General features: G+C 52.7%; 1 protein-coding gene and 1 long non-coding RNA gene across 2 annotated transcripts in view; one reads left to right on the forward strand and one right to left on the reverse strand.

Annotated features, from left to right (window-relative positions):
• Positions 1-922: 922 nt before the first annotated feature.
• ITGB5 (integrin subunit beta 5) overlaps positions 923-21,711 on the reverse strand; it is a 117,661-nt gene continuing 96,872 nt past the window's right edge. Inside the window, exons 11-15 of the mRNA XM_029938723.1 lie at positions 11,808-12,030; positions 7,418-7,521; positions 3,897-4,016; positions 2,352-2,518; positions 923-1,678 (exon numbers count right to left, since the gene is read on the reverse strand). Coding sequence (XP_029794583.1) covers positions 1,583-1,678; positions 2,352-2,518; positions 3,897-4,016; positions 7,418-7,521; positions 11,808-12,030 — 710 coding nt within the window. The 3' untranslated portion in view covers positions 923-1,582. The remainder of the gene's footprint in view (positions 1,679-2,351; positions 2,519-3,896; positions 4,017-7,417; positions 7,522-11,807; positions 12,031-21,711) is intronic.
• LOC115291828 lies at positions 8,901-10,715 on the forward strand. The gene is made up of 2 exons (XR_003908692.1): positions 8,901-9,166; positions 10,397-10,715. It is a non-coding gene; the product is annotated as an uncharacterized LOC115291828 (long non-coding RNA).

A 21,711-nucleotide genomic window follows, 5' to 3' on the forward strand; every position in this document is an offset into this window, starting at 1 on the left:
GCCTTGGAATTTGGTCCAAGGCTGAGAATAGATGAATTTGGAATGAAAGCCTAATAGCCCTGAAGTGATGCCAAGTGTGTGTATGTGGGGGGGGGGGGGATGATCAGTGAAAGACATTCTACAAGAAAGAGCAGGTATTAGGAGGCTAGCACTCGGCTGTCATTAGTTAATCTCCTAACACCTGCCTAGGCAAACAGCTGCCTCTCTCACAAAAATAGGGGATAGAATCAGATAATTTGTCAGGTCCCTGACAAAACCTGAAATGGGTGTTGTGCTTTAGGCCTGGCTTGGGACATAGGAATTGAGCAGGGAAGGCACTGGAAGGGAACTATTTGTTTGTTTTTCTTATTTTTCACATTCGTTCATTTTTGAGGGAGAGAGAGACAAAAACAGAGCGTGAGCAGGGGAGGGGCAGTGAGAGAGGAAGACCCAGAATCTGAAGCAGGCTGCAGGCTCTGAGCTGTCAGCACAGAGCCCGATGTGGGGCTTGAACCCATAAACCATGAGCCACGAGATCATGACCTGAGCCAAAGTCAGATACTCAACCGACTGAGCCACCCAGGGGCCCCCTGTTCCTAATAAGGTGTATAGAGTGACTGTGTGGAAATCACATCTTGACCTTTCTTTATGTGCACAATCCATTTCCAGCCTCAGCACCTTGAAAGAGGAGAGGCAGGCCAGTGTGGTGGTGTTGACAATTTCTAGCATGGAGGTCTTATTTTAAGCCAAAACTGGGAGGGTCCAAAGGCATAGGCTTACCTCTCCCTTGGGAATCCCATGAGGGATCCCTGTTTGAAGAGCCCTAGTCTGAAACAGGGAATTGGCTCCTGTTGGATCCCCTGAGGAAGTACACAGCCTTTTCAACCCCCCACCAGAGACCACTTAAGACCACTTCGGATAGGAATACACACATGACAGAGTGTCAGGCAAACACAAAATCTTTTGGTTTTAATCTTTACTTTCAATCCCAATCTTTTCCCCTTTCATTACACAAGTACTAAACAAACACAGACAGACTTGGAAAACTGACATTTGCAACTACCTTGTCTTCAGCAGACATCTTAATAATCCCATCACCAACACCCCTGTGCAAGGACAGACATCAGGCAGACAATTCGCAGTAATCAGAACGATACCATAAATGCATGATCTTTTTATTTCATATAAAAATGATCGACACGACAAAAGCCCGAGTGTGTGTTGGTTCCGCACACTCTGATACTCCCAAGAGCCTTCTCCTCTGGCCAGGCTGGAGGCTCGGCCTTCTTGGAAGGGAGGGGCAGCCTAGACCCCCGGCAGCACTCCTGAGTCAGCAAGCTGGATGTGGTGCGGAAAGCTGAGAGCGCCAAAGTCCCGGGCCTTTCCCAAGCTTGGACGGGTGGCGGCCTGACATGGCTGTGGCCCAGCAGCCAGGTGGCACTCTGGCTGTCCTCCTGTTCAGGCAACGGGCTTCCGGCCCAGGCTCCCAGGAAGGTGTCTTTGCATGTCCCTCTAGGGAGCTGCGACCCAATCGAGCGGCTGTCCAGGGTGTATCAGTCTCTGACTTATCGTCAGCCCCCTCTGGCCCTCCGAGGAGGAGCTGTCAGTCCACTGTGCCATTGTAGGGTTTGTTGAACTTGTTGAAGGTGAAATCCACGGTGTGTGTGGAGATGGGCTTTCTGTATAGAGGGTTGGAAGCCTGCAGAGCACAGAAGGCAAGAGGACATGTGTGCGTCCATTCATCTGAACACACACTGTCGGGGTCGGAGGCCCTTCCTCGGTCAGTCACCCCGGGAGGCAGCAGCCCGGGCACGCAGGCGGTGGCAGCACCATGCTGCAAGACCACCCCTGCCTCTACCTGCCATGCCCTGGGACGGACCCTCCCTGTCTCTGGCTTCCACTCTTCCCTCTCAAACGGGCTGGGCCAGACAGTTCTGAAGTTCCTTCCAACTTTAACAGAAACTTAGTGGGGATTCAGAGGTGTTCACTGTGCTCAGTCCTTCGAGAGCATACAGTTTGCCTGGGGAGACAAGACTCGCAAAATTGGGTGCTGTAATAGACTCTGCGCACTTGGGGTCCTTTACTGCGTCTGCAGTCGCTCTACGACTGTCCAGACTCTTCCTGCCGAGGCTGCACCAAGTGCCTCTTCCCTCTGAGGGTCCTGAGCTGGGCCCAGGGTGGGGCTCTACACAAAGCCGCCTGTGCTCCTGGACCATGCATTCTCACCCTCCAGAACTGGGCACACACCACCTCTCAGGCTGGGTCTCTGATTTGAATGCCAAAGATGTTAGTGGGCCTTAAAGCTTGTCTATCCTCAACCAGATCTCTACGCTTGACTTTTTTTCTACTTCTGGCTTCCCACACTGGCTTACCATTTCATAGCGGGCCCTGGACCTCTCACTCTGGAACTTCGCAAACTCTCTCCGGTCGTGGATTGTGACGAGCAGCTTCCAGATGGCCAGGAGCGCAATCCCAATCAGGAGGATACTGCCAACCACGGCCAAGAGGATGGTCGTGGCATTGGGGGCAGCTCCACACTCTGGAGGGGAGCAGGAGGCGCCGTGAGCAAAGCCACTAGGATAGCATCCCCTCCCCCCTCAACGTCAGGAGTATCTGGAGCGACAGGTGCGCCTCTCTACCCTCCACCTTCTACCAAACACCTTCCCTCTCTTCTCTCTTAGATTCTCACATTGCTTCTGGGAGACCTGGGGGTGCTGGGAGGTTTTCTCCAATGCACACAAAGGGGAAGGCAGCTTTCCCGAGGCCACCTGTGGAAGAGACCCTGGGTGGCCGCCCCCCTTCCTCCCACACGCCGTGTTGCACTGTGTGCTCAGCAGCACCTCCCTTAGGTGAGTGCACATGCACCGGCCTGGCCCATTCTCCACTCTCCAGACTGGACAAGTCTCAGCCCTCACGTACATGGCTTCAGGAGCAGACTGGGCAGGAGGAGGTTTCATGAAGCCGCATCCACAAGGGCCGGGCTGGAGGCCAGCCAACACTTGTAAGCCCATACATAGCGTGGCCCTCTGGAGCGAATGTGCTTATTTTCAAAGAACCACAAAGACAGCATTTGGAAACAAAGCCTCATTCTTACAGGCATGCATCTTGGGCTGGTACCACAGCACTCCCTCTGCCGCTGGCCCAGAGAAGGCATATTACGTGGCCTGGCCCAGTTTGGAAAAACAGTTTGCAATGCTATAAATTGAGGGGAGCAAAACCTTTTCTCCTCACCCCTGCCCCCTCCAGAGAACATTAAAAGGTGTCATACTAGAAACGCTAATTATTCCAAAACAAAAAGCCATCGGTCCCTGGGTCCAAGGCATGAGGCAGAATGATCAATGTCTGCATGAAGGCTTGGCCTCCTCAGTGGCCCAGGAGCTGAGCGTGGCAGTTTAACAGAGCCCCGTCTGCCCTTCTCGGACTCCACGGTGGGAAGTGCAGCCGCCCCACCAGGGCCGCATATGTGAGTCTGTGTCTGTGTGTGTGTGTCCAGATGTTCCCAGAGGCAGGCGCTGGCCTGCCCAGCCTTGAACGTCCACCCCCCACCCCGCCCCCGCACACCCCCTGCAGAGCCCGCAGCTGCTCATTGCCATCAGCCCTGCAGGTGAAATGTGTATTATGGCTGCTTCTACCCCTGTGCCCCGTCTCTTCCAGGATGAGACACTCTAACCCCCGTGCTTCCACGCCAGGACCTCCAGAGCTCTGCCCAGCAGTGCGTCCCAGGTGTGCAACCATCTTTCTTCCAAACTCCAGCCGCGGGCATGGGCGGAGTCAGATTCTGCTCTTTATAAGGAACTGTGCCCCTTGTCCCTCTGGGCTTTGGAAAGGCAGGGAGGACAGAAGGGCAACAAGCCTAGAGCAGGGAAAGGTGTCAGAAGCTGAGCTCCCGGGGGGAAACAGAGCCGGACCTCACCCACCTGGCTCCCTGAGGACTGTCAGGTTGGCCTTTCCGCTGGGGAGCTCCGTGTAGGCGAACATCATGACGCAGTCCTTGGCGGTTTTGTAGAAACAAAGCACGGCCTCTTGGTCATCTTTCACTGGAAGAAAACCAGGCACGAATGTCCTCTTGGAGCAACTCAGTGTGCTGATGGACAGGGTGGGGAGCCGAGACCTCAGTTAGGAAAGGGGGTGCAGAGAGGCATACAGGGGAGGCTGGACCTTCACATGCAAGTGTGGGTTTCTCACATCAAGAATGTGGGCCCAGTGTGGAATCTGGGTTGCTCTGGGGACATGAATCTCCTGAGGTGTAAGGAATTCCTGGGGAACGCAAGAGACCTCCAAAATGTTTGCTGGGAGCGATGGTAAACAATAAGGCATTATACTTGGGGGTGAGGCTGGCAAGTGGGGTTGCCCTGGAAGTTAAAGGGACACAGAAAGGAAGGAGTCATCCTGATGCTCTTTGGGCCCTGGGAGTTCACAGTTGAGTCCCTGTGATGGAGGAGCCAGTAGTAGTGGCCAAGCGCCAGCAGCTCTTTGCTGGGGTGTAAACCCAAAAGGACCCAAGGGTGACAAGAACATCTGGATAAGAGTTTGGCACCTGCTGTGGTGCCAACACACAGAGGCCACGGGCCAGCGCCCGAGGCCAGGGTATAGCCGGGACCACCTGTCCACTCCTCCACAGGCAGTAGCACCCGCCTGACCCCACACTGCCGCTAACCCAACATGACGGACTCACAACCCCCATCCAGATGTCACCTGCACTCCAAGGCTTCTCTGGAAAAGGGTTAGACTGATTTCCAGGAGGGAAAGGAAGCAGGGAAGTGGAAGGTCAAGGGGACATTGTTCAGCCATGGCCAATCAGTCCTGAACGACAGCCATGGGTGGATGTTATGGCATGAAGTGCTTTTTAGCTCTTGCCTTTGTGACCCTGTTGCTCAAAGGAACTTTCTGTTGTGGTTTTGTTTTGAGAGAGCGTGTGAGCAGGAGAGAGACAGAGACAGAGTGAGACAGAGGATCTGAAGCAGGCTCTGCACTGACAGTAGAGAGCCCAATATGGGGTTCAAATTCATGAGCCCTGAGATCAAGACCTGAGCCAAAGTCAAAGGCTCAATCGACTGGGCCACCCAGGCACCCCTGCACAACAGAGTTTTAACCTGGAACCAGACAAATTGGTATGGTTATCAGATGTGAAGGCCTGAACTTTTTCTCCTAGGCCCCAACCCTAAGCCTGGCCTGGGTGGGTACAGGTGTATGTGTATGAAGAGAGCCTGAGAGAAGGAAGGAAAAGGATACACGGTGAATCTGAACGGAAAGCTTCTCACTGAGGATTACACTGAGAGGCAGCTGTGCATGACGGCTCAAAGCAAGGGGGCCAGAGCAAGACAGGGGCCACAGGAAGGCAGCATCTCCTTCCTTCCGACCTTGTGTGCCTAGGGGGGCCCACTGTCCCAGGCCTGCGGGCAGAACTTGCTGTGAGCCAGGCCTGAAGCAGCAAGCAGAAGCAGCAGCAGGAAAATGGCCATGAGCCAAGACTTAGCAGGCTCCCCACCGGCTCCCCTGGGCTAGCACGAGCCCAGGCACGCAGAAGGTGCTCGACGAACAAGTGCTGGCTGAACGCATGACTCAGCACACTCAGGGGCCTGATTTGGCCACAGCGGCTGGTCGGAACCAGGGATGTCTACAGAGGAGGTGAGTCAGAGCCAAGATGGGAGGCCGGGGCTGCAGCAGCTGTGGTCAAGGTAGAGGGCAAGGCTGCCAGCCAGGGAGCCTCAGAGGCAGAATCCCTTTCTTGGTACACAGCCTTGTTTCCCCCTTCACCATTTTAAGTGTACAATTCTGTGGCTTGAGTCTATTTACAATGTTGTATAACTATTCCATCCAATTCCAGAACATGTCAATCACCCCAAACAGACATCATTTTTGTTAGTGCTCCATCCCAATTCCTTTCTCTCCCCAGCGCCAGCAACCACCAATCTGTTTTCTGTCTCTGTGCTTCTGCCCATTTTGGACATTTCACGTAAATGGAATCCTACAGTACACATCCTTTTCTGTCTACCTTCCCACACATAGCGTAGTACTTTCAAGAGTCATCTCTCTGGCAGCGTGCATCAGGACGCGTGGTTCCATTTACTGGATGGAGGTACCACCTTTTCTTTTTCCATTCATCAGTTCACGGTTGTCATGTTTCACCCTAATGAATAATGCTAACTATGAACACTCATGCACAAGTTTTTGTGTTAACATGTCTTCAGTTCTCTTGTGTATATACCCAGAAGTGGTATTACTGAATTGTGTGATCACTCCGTTTAACTTGGAGGGAGCTGCCAGGCCATTTTCCAAAGTAGATGCACAAATCTACATTGATACCACCCTGTATGAGGGGCCCAACACAGGGCCATTGTGATTCGGTGTAGATATAGTGTTCCAGACCACTTCCAAAGCCGGTCACGTGCCTATGGGGCTAAGATATGTGATTTGCACTTAGAAATTCCTCAGCCTGGATGGCAATGGCTGTACTAGTAAAGGGATGGAGGCAGCCCAGAAAGGGTGAGAAGCAAAGGTCTGTGCACCTCTGTCTGAGCCTCCTTGTGGGCTCCCACTCAGAATGGACTTAGAGTCATTTGTCCAGAGGCAAAGCAAAGGGATGGATGGAGGGAGTCAAAGTGGAGTGGTCAGAATGAGAAGAACCCTAAAATGAGAGCTGCCAGGCAAGATAACAGAACAAGGAGTGAGCCGGAGCTGCGGGACTGTGGCGTGAAGACAGTTGGGGTGGCAATCTGGGTCACACAAGACCCCTGCCCCTTCTGATGCCGTGTAGCATCATAAGAGCCACACCAGGCTGAGGCCAATGTGGTAAAGACTAGGCAGCCATTCATCAAACATGGCTTCCCTGCCTCCTGGGCACACAACTTAACTGTATTTCCTAGAGACCTTTCCAGATAAATGTACCCAAACAACTGAGTTGGAGTCGTGAGCACCACTTCCAGGCCTGGCCCATAAGAGCGTCTCACATGAGCCCTTACTGTCTTCCCCCATTTGCTGACTGAGGGACATGAGGAGAACAGAACCTTCAGGTGGAGGGGGTCTGGTTTCCTGAATGACCTCATAGAAAGCCTTGTCAACCAGAAACGTCTTCAGTGGACTCGTAGTGAGTGACATATATTTAGTTAAGTCACTAGGTCTGGGATTTGTTAGAGCAGCCAACATGACTTGTGCTAACTAATATACCAACTTCTCCAAGAGCATGGGAGGTGAGTAGGAGGGGCTCCAGTGATGGTGCAGGAAGTTACAAACAAGGGAGTCTTACACCCCAGAGAGCCTGGGAACCCACAGGAGTGCCCAGGACACTGATGTTATGCTTTCCAATTCCAGGCTAGAACTGCCCTGCTCCCTGCCAGGTGGCCCTGAGTATCGACTGTCCCCACAGAGGAGCAAGCCTCAAGGTGTCTGCCAGGCTACAAAAGGGGACGGCTACCCAGAGCCACTCGGGCCCACTCACCGAAGGTGTCCACCCACGTGACCACTTCGTCCTTGCACAGGTTTTGGCAGGTCTGGTTGTCAGCTGAGCCCCCCATGTGACGCAGCAAGCACTCGACACAGTCTCTTTGGGAAAGAGGCAATTAATGCAGGTGTTAGACGCTGTGCAGTGGTTCCCACCAAGTAACCCAGCTCCCAGGGTGCCCTGCCCGCCCTTCTGCTGGGCCTGGGCCCCTGCAGGCTCTACTTCATCCTATTGTCAGGTTTTTGGCTTCACTCAATGTTTCTGCTGGCCTCTGGTTGCCATTATGTGCGAAGCCTGAGGGTTCTTGGAGGAACATAGGTGACTGTAGAGGCATGTCTGGTCTACCTATGAAGTTGCAGGTTAGAGATTTTTCAATTTTCTTTTAAGTAGGTTCCACACGGAGTCTTGAACTCATGATATTGAGAGCAAGACCTAAGCTGAGATCAAGAGTTGTCTGCTTAACTGACTGAGCCACCCAGGTGCCCCAGAAACCCACCTGCACTCGGCTGTGTCACATGCCTGGGAAGAGTCTGACCCAAGCAGGAAACTCTGGAGTGATTAAAAAATGGGGTTTCTGGGCTTGCAGAGGGGTCCTCACACCCTTGGCCAGTGCTTGAAGCCCCCATATTACCCCATTTCCCAGGATTCCTACTAGGGGATCACTGCTAGGCAGGGCCCTTAACCCTCCCACAGAGTAGACTCTTCAGAAGGCTTTCCAGAAAATACCGCTGCCAGGGCCTGACCACACCTACCGGGCCCACATCTGGGGGGCAGAGCCTCAGTTCCCAGATTCAGATTCACACGGAGGGTTGTGAGCCACTGTCCAGAAGAGCCTCAAGCACGAGCCTGCCTGGCGGGTTCTACCCTCTAGGAGTTGGTCTACACTAGACTCTGGTAGAGGCTACAGGGTGGCAGCCTCCTCCCAGGAAACCCACATTTCAACAGGGGCCTTCTGGAGAAAGCGGCTTAGGAGCCAAAAAGTCTTTGAGCCCCTTCTCCTCCCACCTCAGGTGCAGTTTTTTCAGTCATATTGTTATTATGTAAAAGTGCTTAAGTAAAACGCTCACTTAAGGATCAGTGCTCTACTTTCCATAGTCAGACCCAGTTCCAGACAGTCCTCATCCACCTTCACTTTACAGCAGCGAGAACAGACTCCCGAGGCCGTGGGGCCAGAGAAGCAAAGCTTTCCTGGGGGGTCTGTGAAGCCCGCAGTGGTGAGAGAAGGGCTCAACCTCTCCGGGGGACTGTGGGAGGGGGGAGCACAAAGAGAACCCCAGGGACGCGTGGGCTGGGGCAAGACGACCAGCTGATGGTGGATTCTCGGGGACGCAGTGGGCCGATGGCGCCCGGTGGGGATGGGGGTGGCTGCCCTAGAGGGGAGCTTCCTCGAAACTGGGCTAGGGCCTAAGGGCCAAGCCTGCAGAGCACAGGCAGTGACCTCACAGAGCCATAGTGACCTGGAGGACAGCCACCCTGCTCACCCACAGCCCATGGGGACCAGTCAGGCTCTGTGTCTGGAAAGCTCTCTGGCAAAAATGTAGAGGGATGTACAACCACGATGCACAACCTGAATTATCATCATCTGTTTTTTAATTCCTTGAGCTTGACGCCAGGACTGCAGGGGGAGCAGCGGAACTGGAAGGGGGCTGGAGGACACTTCATCAGTCACCCCCTTCGTGGCCAGGGGAGGCAGTGGGGCAGGGAGACGCTGTGGCAGCTGCCCAGCACCCAGTGCCCTGCCTCTTGGTAAGCCCCTCCCAAGTCCTCACTTCCCTATCTGAACCTTAAGGAGGAAAGCAGGTAGAACTTTCTTAAGAATTCAGGGGCACGTGGGTGGCTCAGTCAGTTGAGTGTCAGACTCTTGATTTTGGCTCAGGTCATGATCTCATGGTTCATGAGATCGAGCCCACATCAGGCTCATGCGCTCACATCACAGAGCCTGTTTGGGACTCTCTCCCCAGGTCATGCTCTCTCTCAAAATAAACAAACATGAGGGGAAAAAAAAAAAGAATGCAGCTATGCCAGAATTGGCCCTAAAATCCCACTCTCCTGGAACACTTCATGGAAACTTTCTGGACTTACAAGCAAGTTGGTAATGTGTGCATTCCCCCTGAGGCCAGAGTCCCAGAGGGCAGGCAGCTGAGACTGGGCTGGGGGCCAGGAAGGGCGGGTTAGCTCTGGCCCTTTCTCTGGCCTCTGCGGGTGACCCCCGACGCTGCCCTTCCTCTCGGATTCGGGCCTTCAACTGCAGCCATTGTCATCAAACCACATTAAGCCACAGGGCCACTTCCAGGAAACGGTCCCTGTCTCTCCATGTGGACTTTCGGTCTAACTTGTGTGCTCCACATACTGAGTTGAGACCTGTGATATATTGTAGTCATGTGTTAAAATAAGTCTGGCCTTTTAAACAAACAAGTTGCTGAGAGAGACTTTACTCAGAGAGCCTGCTAATTGAAATCAGCTGAGCCTGAGTGTGAACTCACCCAAGGTGAAGGGTATGTTTGGTTAGTTCTAGAAAGTGGAGACTGGCTCTTCTGAAACCCCAAGTCGGGAGGGCGGGGAAGACATAAGGAATTCAAAACCTGGTGGTTCTTGGCAAACCAACACGTACAAAAACATCTTATAAGTCACTTTCAAAGGGAATTTGTTAAAAAAAAAAAGTTGCAACGAGGCCTTGAAAGAAACCACTTCAATGTGTCCCAGAGATAAAAGAAAAAGGAGTATGAGGTTTCCTTAGGGTCGGTCATCTCTTTGTTCTCCTTGTCTCTTTAGTATTGCTCAGTGGATGACAGATTATCAGGTACTGTGTCTTCCAGGAAATGAAGACTTTAAACATTTAAAGCAATGGTTATTGGGCCCTTTTGACCTAAAGCAAAGGTCGTTGGGCCTTTTAACTAACCTGCGCCCGAAGCTGCGTTGCCTTGCTGCTCCAGAGGAACGGAAGAAACGGGCTTTATCTACTTTTATTCATTACAGGTGTGCAGTCCTAGCTTGCCCCCCTCCCTCCATGAACCTCATGTGTCCCAAGGACGGCCCCAAAAAGTTCAGCGGGACGGGCTGGGGGAGCGCGCCTCCCTCTGCCGTAAAATGTGGGTGATGGCTGTGACCCCATGCTCACGTGGCCCCAGCTATTTGGGGTCTAGATCCAGGACCCTCACCACCTCCCCTGGGACGTTTCTATTTGGATTTCCGTTATTTCTCCATTCTCAGCCGGTCTAAAGTGGATCTGCTTTTCTTCTCCCTTACTTTCCCCGGCTCTTCTCCAATTACACAAAATAAAATTTGGTCCTGTCTATCTTGTCTCTCGATCTGCAGCCAGCTTTCAATTACCCACGCCTGGATTATTTGAGGCAAGCATCCAAGTAGGGGTTGTGCCACCCAGAACATTTCTGAGCAAGGCCCGACCGGCAGCCATGGCAGGCTCGGAGCACATGAACTCCTTTCATTATCAGCCCGAGCCAGACATGTGGAGGGGAAATCTGCCAAAAGAAAATTGCACAGTTGCGTTCCCCAGCCCAAGAGAAACGAAGTCTGTACTATTATTTGTTTCTGATTATCTGCGCCTGTAGCTCCCACGCCGGGGCCCCTGGTGTGGATGAAGACACAGCTGTTCCTCTAGCAAATTCAACAGCAACGGTCACTCATGCCTTCCTGATGGCATAGCTCCTGGGTCCCTGTAATTCCTGCCCATTCACGCTCTGGCAGAGGGTGAAGGGCAGAGCTAGGGGCGGGGTCAGCATGGAGAATGTGACCCCGTGGCTGAGTCCGTGGAGGCGCAGGGCCCACTGGCCAGACAATCTCTGCATTCAGCTGCAGTGCAGGGCCAGTGCTCCATTATCTGTATAAATGGAGCAGAAAATTCGAAAGCCATTGCGGCTTGTTCCTGGCATGGCTTATCTAGGTCGAATGCCCTCCTATCTGATCCACCTTCTGATTATGTTTTGTTCAAAGCAGCATTTGCCATACAGGCGTCCTGTGGAACATTATTTGGGAAATGTTAATGGTGGGGAGGGGATCCACCTTGCCTGAAGAACAGGTGCCCACTACATCCTCCTTTAAAATACTCAATAGCACTCAAAAGGAGCTCTCAGAAGCCACTATTTTGGTACCCAAACCAGTTGAATTTAATTCAGTAATCTGGTAACTCCTAAATTGAGGAACAGAATAACAGTCTTGTTTTTCTGTTCTGTTTTTATTTTCTTACAAAATCTCCAAGGAACACTATTTTAATATACAGTTAAAGTTTCATTAACGTCTTGCTCCCCAGCAAAGGCTGGGCAGTGGAGGAGGCAGGAGATGGGGACTGGAGGCAGGCCAGCCCTGAGGGCCGAAGGGCTGAAAGATGGGCCTGGTCTGGGGTGAGAAAGAGGAGTGAGGGCGCCATTACCTCTTGGTGCTGCAGGCATCTGGGCAGGTGGGGCACTTCTCACACGTCTCTCCAAAAGCTCCTGGCTCTGTGCACTGGCACTGCCCACAGACACAGCGCCCACGGTCGCTGCAGATCTGGCCATCCTTGGCCAAGCACGTGCTGATGTCTGTTGAGCAGTTACAGTTGTCCCCAATGTAACCTGCGTGGCACTTGCATTCTCCACAGTGACACTCGCCATGGCCTAAAGGGACACACACAACACATCAGCGCCTGCCTGTACAAACACACAGCGGACCGCCTAGCATCTGCCGTGCCCTAGGACACTTGGGAGCCAATACAATGAGACGCTGACTGTGCCCTCCAACTCTGGGCAGACAGACAGGGCCCGGGGCCCACGTGCTTGCCTAACAGGGTGCCACGCAGCTTGTGTGGCCCAGCCAAGTCTGGGGCAGTGCTCCAAGTTGGTCCAGAATTGACCAAGCCAAAGCCATGGGAGCATGACTCCAGAGAGCCTCTTCCTGTCTCGGTTGTCACGTGAAGAATGGCTACCAAATATGTACACTTTCGAATCCCCAGCACCTGTGAATGTTTCCTCCTGGAGATGTGACTAAGTGGAGGGTTTTGAGATGGGAGGTTCTCCTGGGTTCTTTAGGTGGGCCCTGATGCCATCACAAGGGTCCCTATAAGATGAAAACAGAAGGAGACTGGACCACAGGGGTGATGGGACAACAGAAGCAAGATGCTAGCTGCTGCCTTTGACGATGGAGGAAGACGCCACAGAGCCAAAGAATGTGAGGAATGCAGCTCTAGAAGCTGGAGATGGCAAAGAAATGGATCCTCCCCAGAGCCTCAGAGGGAGTATGGCTTGGTCAGCACAGTGATGTTAGCCCAGACCTCCAGAATTCAAGAGAATACATCTGTGTTGTTAAAGGCCACTGACGTTGTGGTAATTCATTACAGCCACGGTGTGCAGTGATGCTGAGTTCTGGCTCTGGCCTCAGCCCTGCAGCCCAGGGCGGGATGATTCGGGCGCAGGTGCTGAGGACAGCAGTGGCTAACCGAATGGCACTCACTAGACATACATCAGGTTTTACAGCATGCACTTGAGCAGCTCCTACAAGTGGGCCATTCGGCAGGGACTGTCACCTCCCTCATGTCACAGCTGACGCGGCTGAGACGCAAAGACGAAGCTGCTTGTTGAAAGTCGAGTGTCAGGGGTAGAGCCAAAACTCACACCAGGGAGCCTGAGCTCCAGCATCCACCGCCTCGCAGGAGGAAGGACAGCAGAGCAGGCCCTAGCCCAGTCGACAGCCAGCGGAAGGTTGTCCCGCTCTCCTTTGTAGGAGGGCGAGGGGCTGGGTGTCCCCGCAGCTCTGCAGGCATCCAGGGCAGAGGCTCACTCGGCTCACAGGACAAGTGTGAACGTGAGTATGGTCGCTCAGGGAAAAAAGCATGGAGAGCGCCATCTTCCAAGGGGGCCAAGAGCCTGTCAGTGGATTCTCCATCCCCGCATTAGCAGAGACAGAAGGCAGTTCTATCTATGGTCCTTAACTTTACAAAGTCTCCCATATACTATTATGGCAGCATATTTTCCTTCCTGATGACACTTTGCTAAGGCTAAGACTAAAAGATCCAAGAATTGGGGCACCTGGGTGGCTCAGTGGGTTAAGCGTCCTACTTTGGCTCAGGTCATGATCTCACAGTTTGTGGGTTTGAGCCCTGCATAGGGGCTCTGAGCTGACAGCTCAGAGCCTGGAGCCTGCTTCGGATTCTGTATTTCTCACTCTCTTTCCCTCTCTTTCTGCCCCTCCCCTGATCATGCTCTTTTCTCTCTCTCTCAAAAATAAACAAACATTAAAAAGAAAAAGAACCAAGAATTTGTATCAGTAAGCACCCAGTTACAGACTAGCAGGAGATCAGAGTAGTGGGGGAGGAGCATCAGACAAGTGGACACCTTGCATTTTACTCCCACACCTGTGCCAGTTATCCTGGAGCTGGATCCCACCACCTTCTGTGAGACCGCCCATGAGTGTGACCCACAATTTAGTTCAGGATCTAACTCCAGAGAGCTTCTTCACCTGCCCCTTCTTCCTGCCCTGTCCTGCGCTGTCAGCTCCGGAGTGCCTAGAATCTGCAGGCAGGAGGGAGGCCATCTGGAGTGACCAAATCTCCCAACCGTTCCCCGGGCTCGGACAGCCTTTCTGCGGCAAGCCGGGGCTCAGAGCCTCAGCAGATACTGTGCAGGCCAGAGTCCCCACCCGTCTCCAGGGCAGTGCCGAGGCATATGGCAGCCCTTTGGGAAAGGTGAGGAAAGCCAGGCGCAGGCCAGCAGGAGGCTGTGAGTGCAGTTGGACGGCTGGAAGCTGGCATGTGAAGGTGAGGCATGGGAGAGGCACCCCTACCCAGGGTTGCACAAGGTGGAGGCAGGGGGCTGGCAGGGACTGGCGGCAGAGTGCACGGCTCCCGCGGGAGGGGGCCTGCGAATCTCACCCAGTCTGTGAACAGTGCGGGTTTCAAGCCTTGGCAGGCAGGAAGCTGCCCCCCACAGGAAGACTTCCCGAATGAAACGAATCCAATCTGCACAAGCCCTTCACTCTCCAGCCTCAGGGGTCACACTGGTCAAGAGTCTGTTTTAAATTTAGAATGGGTCACTATAGAGGGTAATTGTCCCCTCTCCATCCCCCACCATTTTATTATGAAAGTTTCCAAACCTGCAGCCAAGTTGAAAGGATTGTACAGTGAACATCCGTATGGTTGCCACCCACACTCCACCATTAGCGTGTTACCTGCTGCTTTATCACACATCCGCCCCTCCCTCTATCCTCCTGATGGTGCAGTTTCCAAAATGCATTTTTAAGTGCGCTGCAGATATGAGTGTGCTTCTGGGGAAGGTTTCTACTATAGGTCTGGCGCTCTCCGGCAGCTGTTCACCACACTTCCCATAAAGCATGGTCAGTGCCGTATTTACAAGCAGCAAGACGGTTCCCCGGGCCAGATGGACTGCTTTGCTGGAGACGGTGTTTTCCTCCCTGCTCTAAGCGTGTGCGGTAGCTATATAACATTAGCCGATTACACCCTGATACCATATTCCAAAATGCCAACATTCTGGAGAAGAGGCAGGATATCACTTGGTTGAAGAGTTGGGTTTCAGGTGAAGTGTGTGTGCTGAAGGGAGAACTTGCTCCCCGTGGTGATGAGGCATCAAAGTGACAGGACCTGCTTGCTGAGGACGCTGGCAAAGGCACCTGCTGCTCTGTGCTCTCCACCATGACGCCAGATCAGCAATGAGCCTGGCTGTGTTGGGTATGTCTGATACCGCACAGGCCCGAGAGCTCTCAAACCCAGCCAGAGGTCAAGGGTGTTGAGTGTGTCCCAGACCTAGGGCTCAAGCACAGAAAGTTAGGGGTCAAGGGCAGGAGAGAGACAGGACTCCCCACCAGAGACACGAGCCACTCCAGAAAGCTTCCCACAATACCTGACCAGAAACAATGGGTACGGTGTCTATGAAGTAGACAGAGCATGGACGGCCCCCGCCCACTTCAGTGGGCAGAGCAAGCAACTGGGTGCTGAGGGGCTGTGGGACAGCAGGAAATCCTTATTCATGTGGCTTGTGGTCTCAAATATTTGACAACTCCAAAGTCAAGTCCCAGCAAGCCAAAGCATGGCAGCCTCTGGGCCTGGTGAAAAGGCAGCAATCTCCTGAATGCTTGTTCTCAGGGGCTCCCTGGCTCCTTGCCTGCCCCAGTTCTTCGATTCTCAAAGACGGCTTGAGGCAGTTACGGCAAAGATGTGGCATATGCTCTCATGTCCTCCTTCCCACCATGGCAGACTGCACCGTCTGCTCCCGGGAGCCTTGGCTTGGTCTCAGGATCCCCCTGCACATAGTACTCCAAGCCGGTTCTACCAACTAGGGGAACATAAGATGCAACCACTTGCCATCTTGGCTTAAAGCTTTCAAGCCTCCTTTAGAACGCATGACCCATATAAGGTTTCCAAAAACTAGGTCAGTTTGGTTACACTTTATCCTAATCCAAATGTCTCAGATCTTATAGTTGGGCCTCAACCTGCATGCATGGAGGTTCCCTATGCCTTGTGGTCAGCCCTTAGCCTCTCCCAGTGCCCGAGCAGGAACACGTTATTAAAATAACAAGGGTCATTTGGCCCTGTCCCAAGGATCAATAACCTACCAATCACCAGTAAAACTAAATGGGGGACTGGGGACAGGATCCTGGCTAACAACACTCAGAGGGCCTTAAGCAAGGACTCTTCAGCAAAACACAGCTCATTTATAATGCTACCCCCAACACCTCGGCAGAGTGAGTCAAATTTAATGATGCCTGTTTAATACTGTGTAGACATAAAAATATTTTCATTGCACATAGGCAGGGATATTGAAGGGCATGCGAAAGCACTTTGTAAGCTGTGACTTGCTACATGTGCAAGTTATTATTAGTACTACCTTTGTTAGAATGATTGATAGCTAAATGGACAGGAAGTTGTAAATGTGTCTATTTTTACAGAATTTCGGCTCTACAGAATTCAACAGCTTTCCATCAGCAAAACAGTGCTTGTGTGGGCTGTGGGCCAAGACGTGGCCCCATGCCTCCCTTTATAAACTAGAATAGTGGCGATTTAGAGGAAGGGGCGCCCTTGAAGCAGGCTGGGAAGGAGCTGCCAGGGAGGAGAGGGGAGAACCAGTGGTTTGGAAGCCCAAAGAGACATGATTGGAAGCCCCAGCAAGGGCAAGAAGAGATCAAGAAGAGCAAATCCCAGGTGGCTATTGGGTTTTGCCACAATCTGGAGGGGTGAGGGCAGAATCCAGTGGACAGAGAGGCAGCTGCGAGCAGGTGAGGACTGTGGCCAGAGTGTGAGGTGCAAGTTTCCAGCTCCAGCCATGTTGAGAGAGGCTCAGAGGCTGCACGGAGCCAAGTTCAAGTCTGTCCTCCACCATTCACTCACTAGGTCACCACTGGCAAGTCCCTAAACCTGTCTGATGATCTGTTTCCTCATCGGTCAATGAGGACAATGCCTTCCTCACAGAAGTGTTGTCAAGAAATACAGCGCTATTGCAGGTAAAGTCCCCACTCGGTACCTGGCGTGTGGGGGCACCCAGGAAACAGGCTAGAATTGCTGCGAACAGCCACTGGAGCTGAGCAAGGAAAGCGCTTGGAGACCAATGTCTCAGGGAGACGCGGGGATGTGGGGCTTGGGGAGAGACGTGAGCATGGAGCATGAGGCGGGTCCCAAGAGCTTCAGGGAATGCAGGAATGGCCAGGATGTCGGAAAAGGGGGAAGGGAGGGGAGAAAAGTCAAGGCACAGAGTTAGGATGGCACAACCTCAAAGGAGAGGGGCATGTTGAAGTAGGTGGAAAGCGAGTATTCTAAGCAGGTCCTGAGGAGCTGGGAGAGTGCCGACCAGGAGGGGCCAGACCCCCAGCCTCCCCCAGCTTCTCTCAGGGACCAACAGGAAAGAAAAGGGAGCAGGGGATTTCTGCGGGATGAAGAGCAGACTATTTACCACAGATCATGGGTGGTGGAGAACGGAGCAGGGACACAGGAAACATTGGGAAAATGAGGCAATGGAGTGTGGTGAACATGTGGCTTGCAGAATCACAGTGCCTGAGCTGGCCTCCTGAATCTGCCACTTACCAGCAGTTACGAACATTTAATCCCTCTGTAGATGGGCTTCTTCATTTTTTAAAAAAATGTTCTATTTTATTTCTGGGAGCAAGAAAGAGAGAGGCAGAGTGCAAGCAGGGGAGGGGCAGAGAGAGAGGGAGACACAGGATCCGAAGCAGGCTCCAGGCTTCGAACTGTCAGCACAGCCCGACATGGGGCTTGAACTCATGAACTGTGAGATCATGACCTGAGCTGAAGTTGGATGCTTAACCGACTGAGCCACCCAGGCACCCCTCTTCATTTTTAAAAAAAATGTTTACTTTTGAGAGACAGATACAGAGCATGAGTGAAGAAGGAGCAGAGGGAGAGGGGAAGACACAGAATCCAAAGCAGGCTACAGACTCTGAGATGTCAGCACAGAGCCCGACATGGGGCTTGAACTCACTAACAGTGAGATAGTGACCTGAGCCAAAGTCAGATGCTTAACCAATTGACCCACCCAGGCATCCCGGTTTCTTCATTTTTAAATGGGGCTGATATTAAGGAGCACCTGGGTGGCTGAGTCGGTTAAGCATCCAGCTTCAGTAGAGGTCATGATCTCGCAGTCTGTGAGTTCAAGTCCAGCATCAGCCTCTGTGCTGATGGCTCAGACCCTAGAGCTTGCTTTGGATTCTGTCTTTCCCTGTCCATGTCTCTGTCTCTCAAAAATGAATAAATGTTAAAAAAAATTTCTTTTAATGGAGCTGATGAAAATGCCCCCATCATTGATTTGTTGTAGGTTTATTAATATAACCTGAATAAAGCACTCACTCAGTGTTTGGCATATAGTAAGTGCTCAATAAATGCCAGCTAGCTCCCTCATCATTGAGGAAGCTTAGAGTAGATCTCAGAGTGATGAGAAGAGAAGCACTTTCTGGGAGGTTGGGTCAAAAGCTGCCATGGTTAAAAGCTCCCAAGAAGTTATGTGTCCATGTCCAGCCCAAAGTGAGCACACCAGGGCTTGGTATAGTTATTCTGCGGCCTCCAGAGCCTCGGTGGGAAGGCTGGTGTCACAGGTGCCTGAGGCCCCGCTGGGGAAGCTCCCTGAGGTATGTGTGAGGCAGCACATAGGGGCCCAGGAGGGAAGCCACCACTCCCCCTCTCCCCCAAGCTGGACTTGGACTCTGGGTCTGCAGAGGACCAGGTGGCCATGCGGTGGCCTCATGGGGCCTGCGGAAGGAAGGAGCAGCCTGAGATGGGCAGGACCGAGAAGTGATTCTCTTCTCCCCATTCTCACCCAGCACAGGAGCAAGGGGTCACAACCAGGCAGACGTCACACCCTCAGGGCACAAGCCAACTCTCCACAGCTGGTCCCCAAATAGTTTCCATCCAGCTCCAGAATACACTGTCACTTCCGTCAGTAGCAGTTTCAGGCCCCTTGGGGAGGGAGTCCCGAGTCCTGGCTCCCAGAAGACAGGGGAGGGGAGGGAGGACTAAACCCAGTTCCTGAGACCGGAAGGGCGCTTCCCTCCTCTTTCTCACGGTCCTGCCTCCCTCCCTCCCTCTTGGCACAGTGTCTCTCCCTCACACAAGCAGCCATGCTCTGTTCCTCTCCTTCCTAGCTTCCTCTCAGACCCTGCACCCCTTCCCTCAGGGCTCTCCATCTGCCCCCCCAGTCTCCCCTCCTCTCAGAAGAGGCAGCCCTGTAAATAGGAAGTGGTTGAGAGGAAAGAAGAAGGGGTGCGTTCTGAAAATCTCTGCTCATTTGGGTGGTTTCTACGTCACCAAAGTCGGGTCTTGAATTCTCCAACAATTGGCTTAAAAAGAGCAGAAGGCCAACTCAGGGCTTTATGTGCCTCCAGTCACCCATGTCTGGGAGACTCCAGCCCTGAGAGCTGCCAAGCCAGGGCACCGGGGCAACCAGGGTCAGAGCCCAACGTCCTGCCTCCTTTTACATCAGGGGGTGTTTGGAGTTCCCGCTCCGAGCCTGTGGACACACAGCAGAGAGGGCCCTTGGCAACATCCTGGCATGAACACAAGTCGAGGAGGACCAGAGCCAGACATGGGCTCACCACCTCTCACTGGCCAAATACATATACAGGCTTCCAAAGGGCATGGCCTCTCTGTGCGGAGCTTCTGAGCAGGAAGGGGAAATCCCTCGTAGGAAGTATGCTTCCTGGTTCCCTGCTGACAAGCAGGTTAGCCTTACATAACAGGCCCTCCGTGTCCTCACAGTCCCTGTGCCGCCCGTGCTGCCTGCTATTCTCAGGGTGTCCCTGAGCCTGGTCCCATGGGGATGTGCCCCTCCTGTGTCTTATCTTTCCCTTCTGTACACTGACTTGGTTCCAGGAAAAGTAAAGAATGGAGGTTTGGGATTGTAGCCTGGCTCTGGGCACTTCAGCAACAACTAAATAAATCTCCAGGGGCAAGAGAGATGTCGCTTTTGACAAGTGTACCTTTCGCTCCACAGGCTTTCTGAGTCTGTAAACACAGCATTCTCCTGCCAGGGACTGTCCCTGACTGGAGAACTCGCCCTGGGAGGGCGGCTCCCAGACTCAGAAAGCGCAGCGCTGCCTCACCCCACACCAAGCCTGGACCTCAGCCCTCAGCTCCTTGTCTCTCTACCGGAAATGCCTTAGGAAAGCTCAGTTTGAAGACAGCTTTTCTCACTGGCACTACTGTGCAATCTCACCTACCTACTCACTAACTCGGGGCAGTGGTCCAGGTTCCTCGTTAATGAAAGAAGGACCGCACCTTGTCCACGGTACAGGATTGGGGGAACTGTAATGTGCAATGGAGAATGTGTGGTGTACTGCCTCCAAGAGAGTTTTAATTTCACTGGGACATCAAGCCATTTTTAAAATCTCTTAACCTAGAGAAACTTCCATGGAACACCTACAACAGACCAGGCATTGTTCGAAGCCCTTTACAAGGATAATCTCATGAGTCCCCCTAATAACCCTGAGCTGCCGTACCAGTACCACCCGAATTTTCCCAGAGCTGACAAATGAGGCACAGAGAGGCCAAATGAGGCCAAGTAATTTATCCAAAGCTACACAGCAAGAGGCGTCAGGGTAAGGCTCTAAACCACACTTGTTTGACTTTGGAGCCCATATTCCCTAACTACTACACACACTGCCTCTGTAGTAAAATCCAGTCATGACTACATGATAGCAATTAAAACAGCCTATGGGATGAATGTTCAAGGAGCCCAGGATGTGGTACAGTTAAAAATGTGCCTCACAGCCATCCATGAGACTAGTTCTTTTACCCACTGATCTTTCAAGCACTCTTGGCCTCTTCTGTAAAGCAAGGGTGGTAGATGAGGTGGGCTCTCCATTCCTCCACCACCATTATAATGCTGCTTAAGGTCCAAACACAGAGAAACGTGGAGAGCCGAACATGGGCTCCAGGCTCAGCTGTGGGGTTCGGACAAGTAGAGGAGAGAAGGCATTTGGAATGCAATAAAGTTATGCAAGCTCACACATGAGGATGAATAGGGTGGGCAGCCGGGAAGGGAAGTATTTGAAAAGGAGAAGTCTACTAGGATGGGCAGCAAGGGTGTGGAAATAGATACAGGCCTACTGTATGTATGTATATATGGAAGGATGGACAAATAGACAGGTAGAAGGGAAGGAAGGAGGGAGATTATGGAGGAAGGAGGCCTGAGCGTTACCCCTCATGCCCCAAATGACTTGACAGTAGACTCCTATCACTTGAGGTAAGCGGAGAGCCTCATCTGGACACCGCGGCGTCCTCCTGGCTGCCTTCTCAGTCTATGGTCTTTCCCTCGCCCACGTCAATTTCCACCCGGCCTCCACAGCGTTTCTCTAATACAAACTATGAGATGATGCTCTTGCATAAAGCCCTTCCATGGCTCCTCACCACCGACAGCACAGCTCCTGCATCTCTACTTTGTGGTGCAACATCCCAGGCTACCCCGTGAGTTTCTTCAGCAGCCCCTGCTTTCCCAGGCTTTTCAGGTTCTGGCCATCCCCAAATATGTGCAGCCTCTATGAGGTGCTGAACGTTAGCATGGTTTGGTTTTGCAACAATTGCCCTGCGGTGTGGAGAGCAGAGAGACCAGGACAGTGGTCAAGGAGATGAATTTCGAAGAAATAAAAGATCAGTGGACAACCTGGTAGCAGATGAAATGTAGGCATTGACGAGAAGGTGGGAAAAGGATGATTCCTGGGGTTTTGGCTTACACAAACAGATCAAAGAGGAGATAAGGAGAATCAAAAGAGAACCACAGCCGGGAGGAAGATCACGAGATCAGTCTGAGCCATCCTGAGACTTGAGGTGCACTGAAGATACCCGCTGG

Source organism: Suricata suricatta, chromosome 5 (assembly GCF_006229205.1).
Source record: "Suricata suricatta isolate VVHF042 chromosome 5, meerkat_22Aug2017_6uvM2_HiC, whole genome shotgun sequence".
NCBI classification, from domain to species: Eukaryota; Metazoa; Chordata; class Mammalia; order Carnivora; family Herpestidae; genus Suricata; species Suricata suricatta.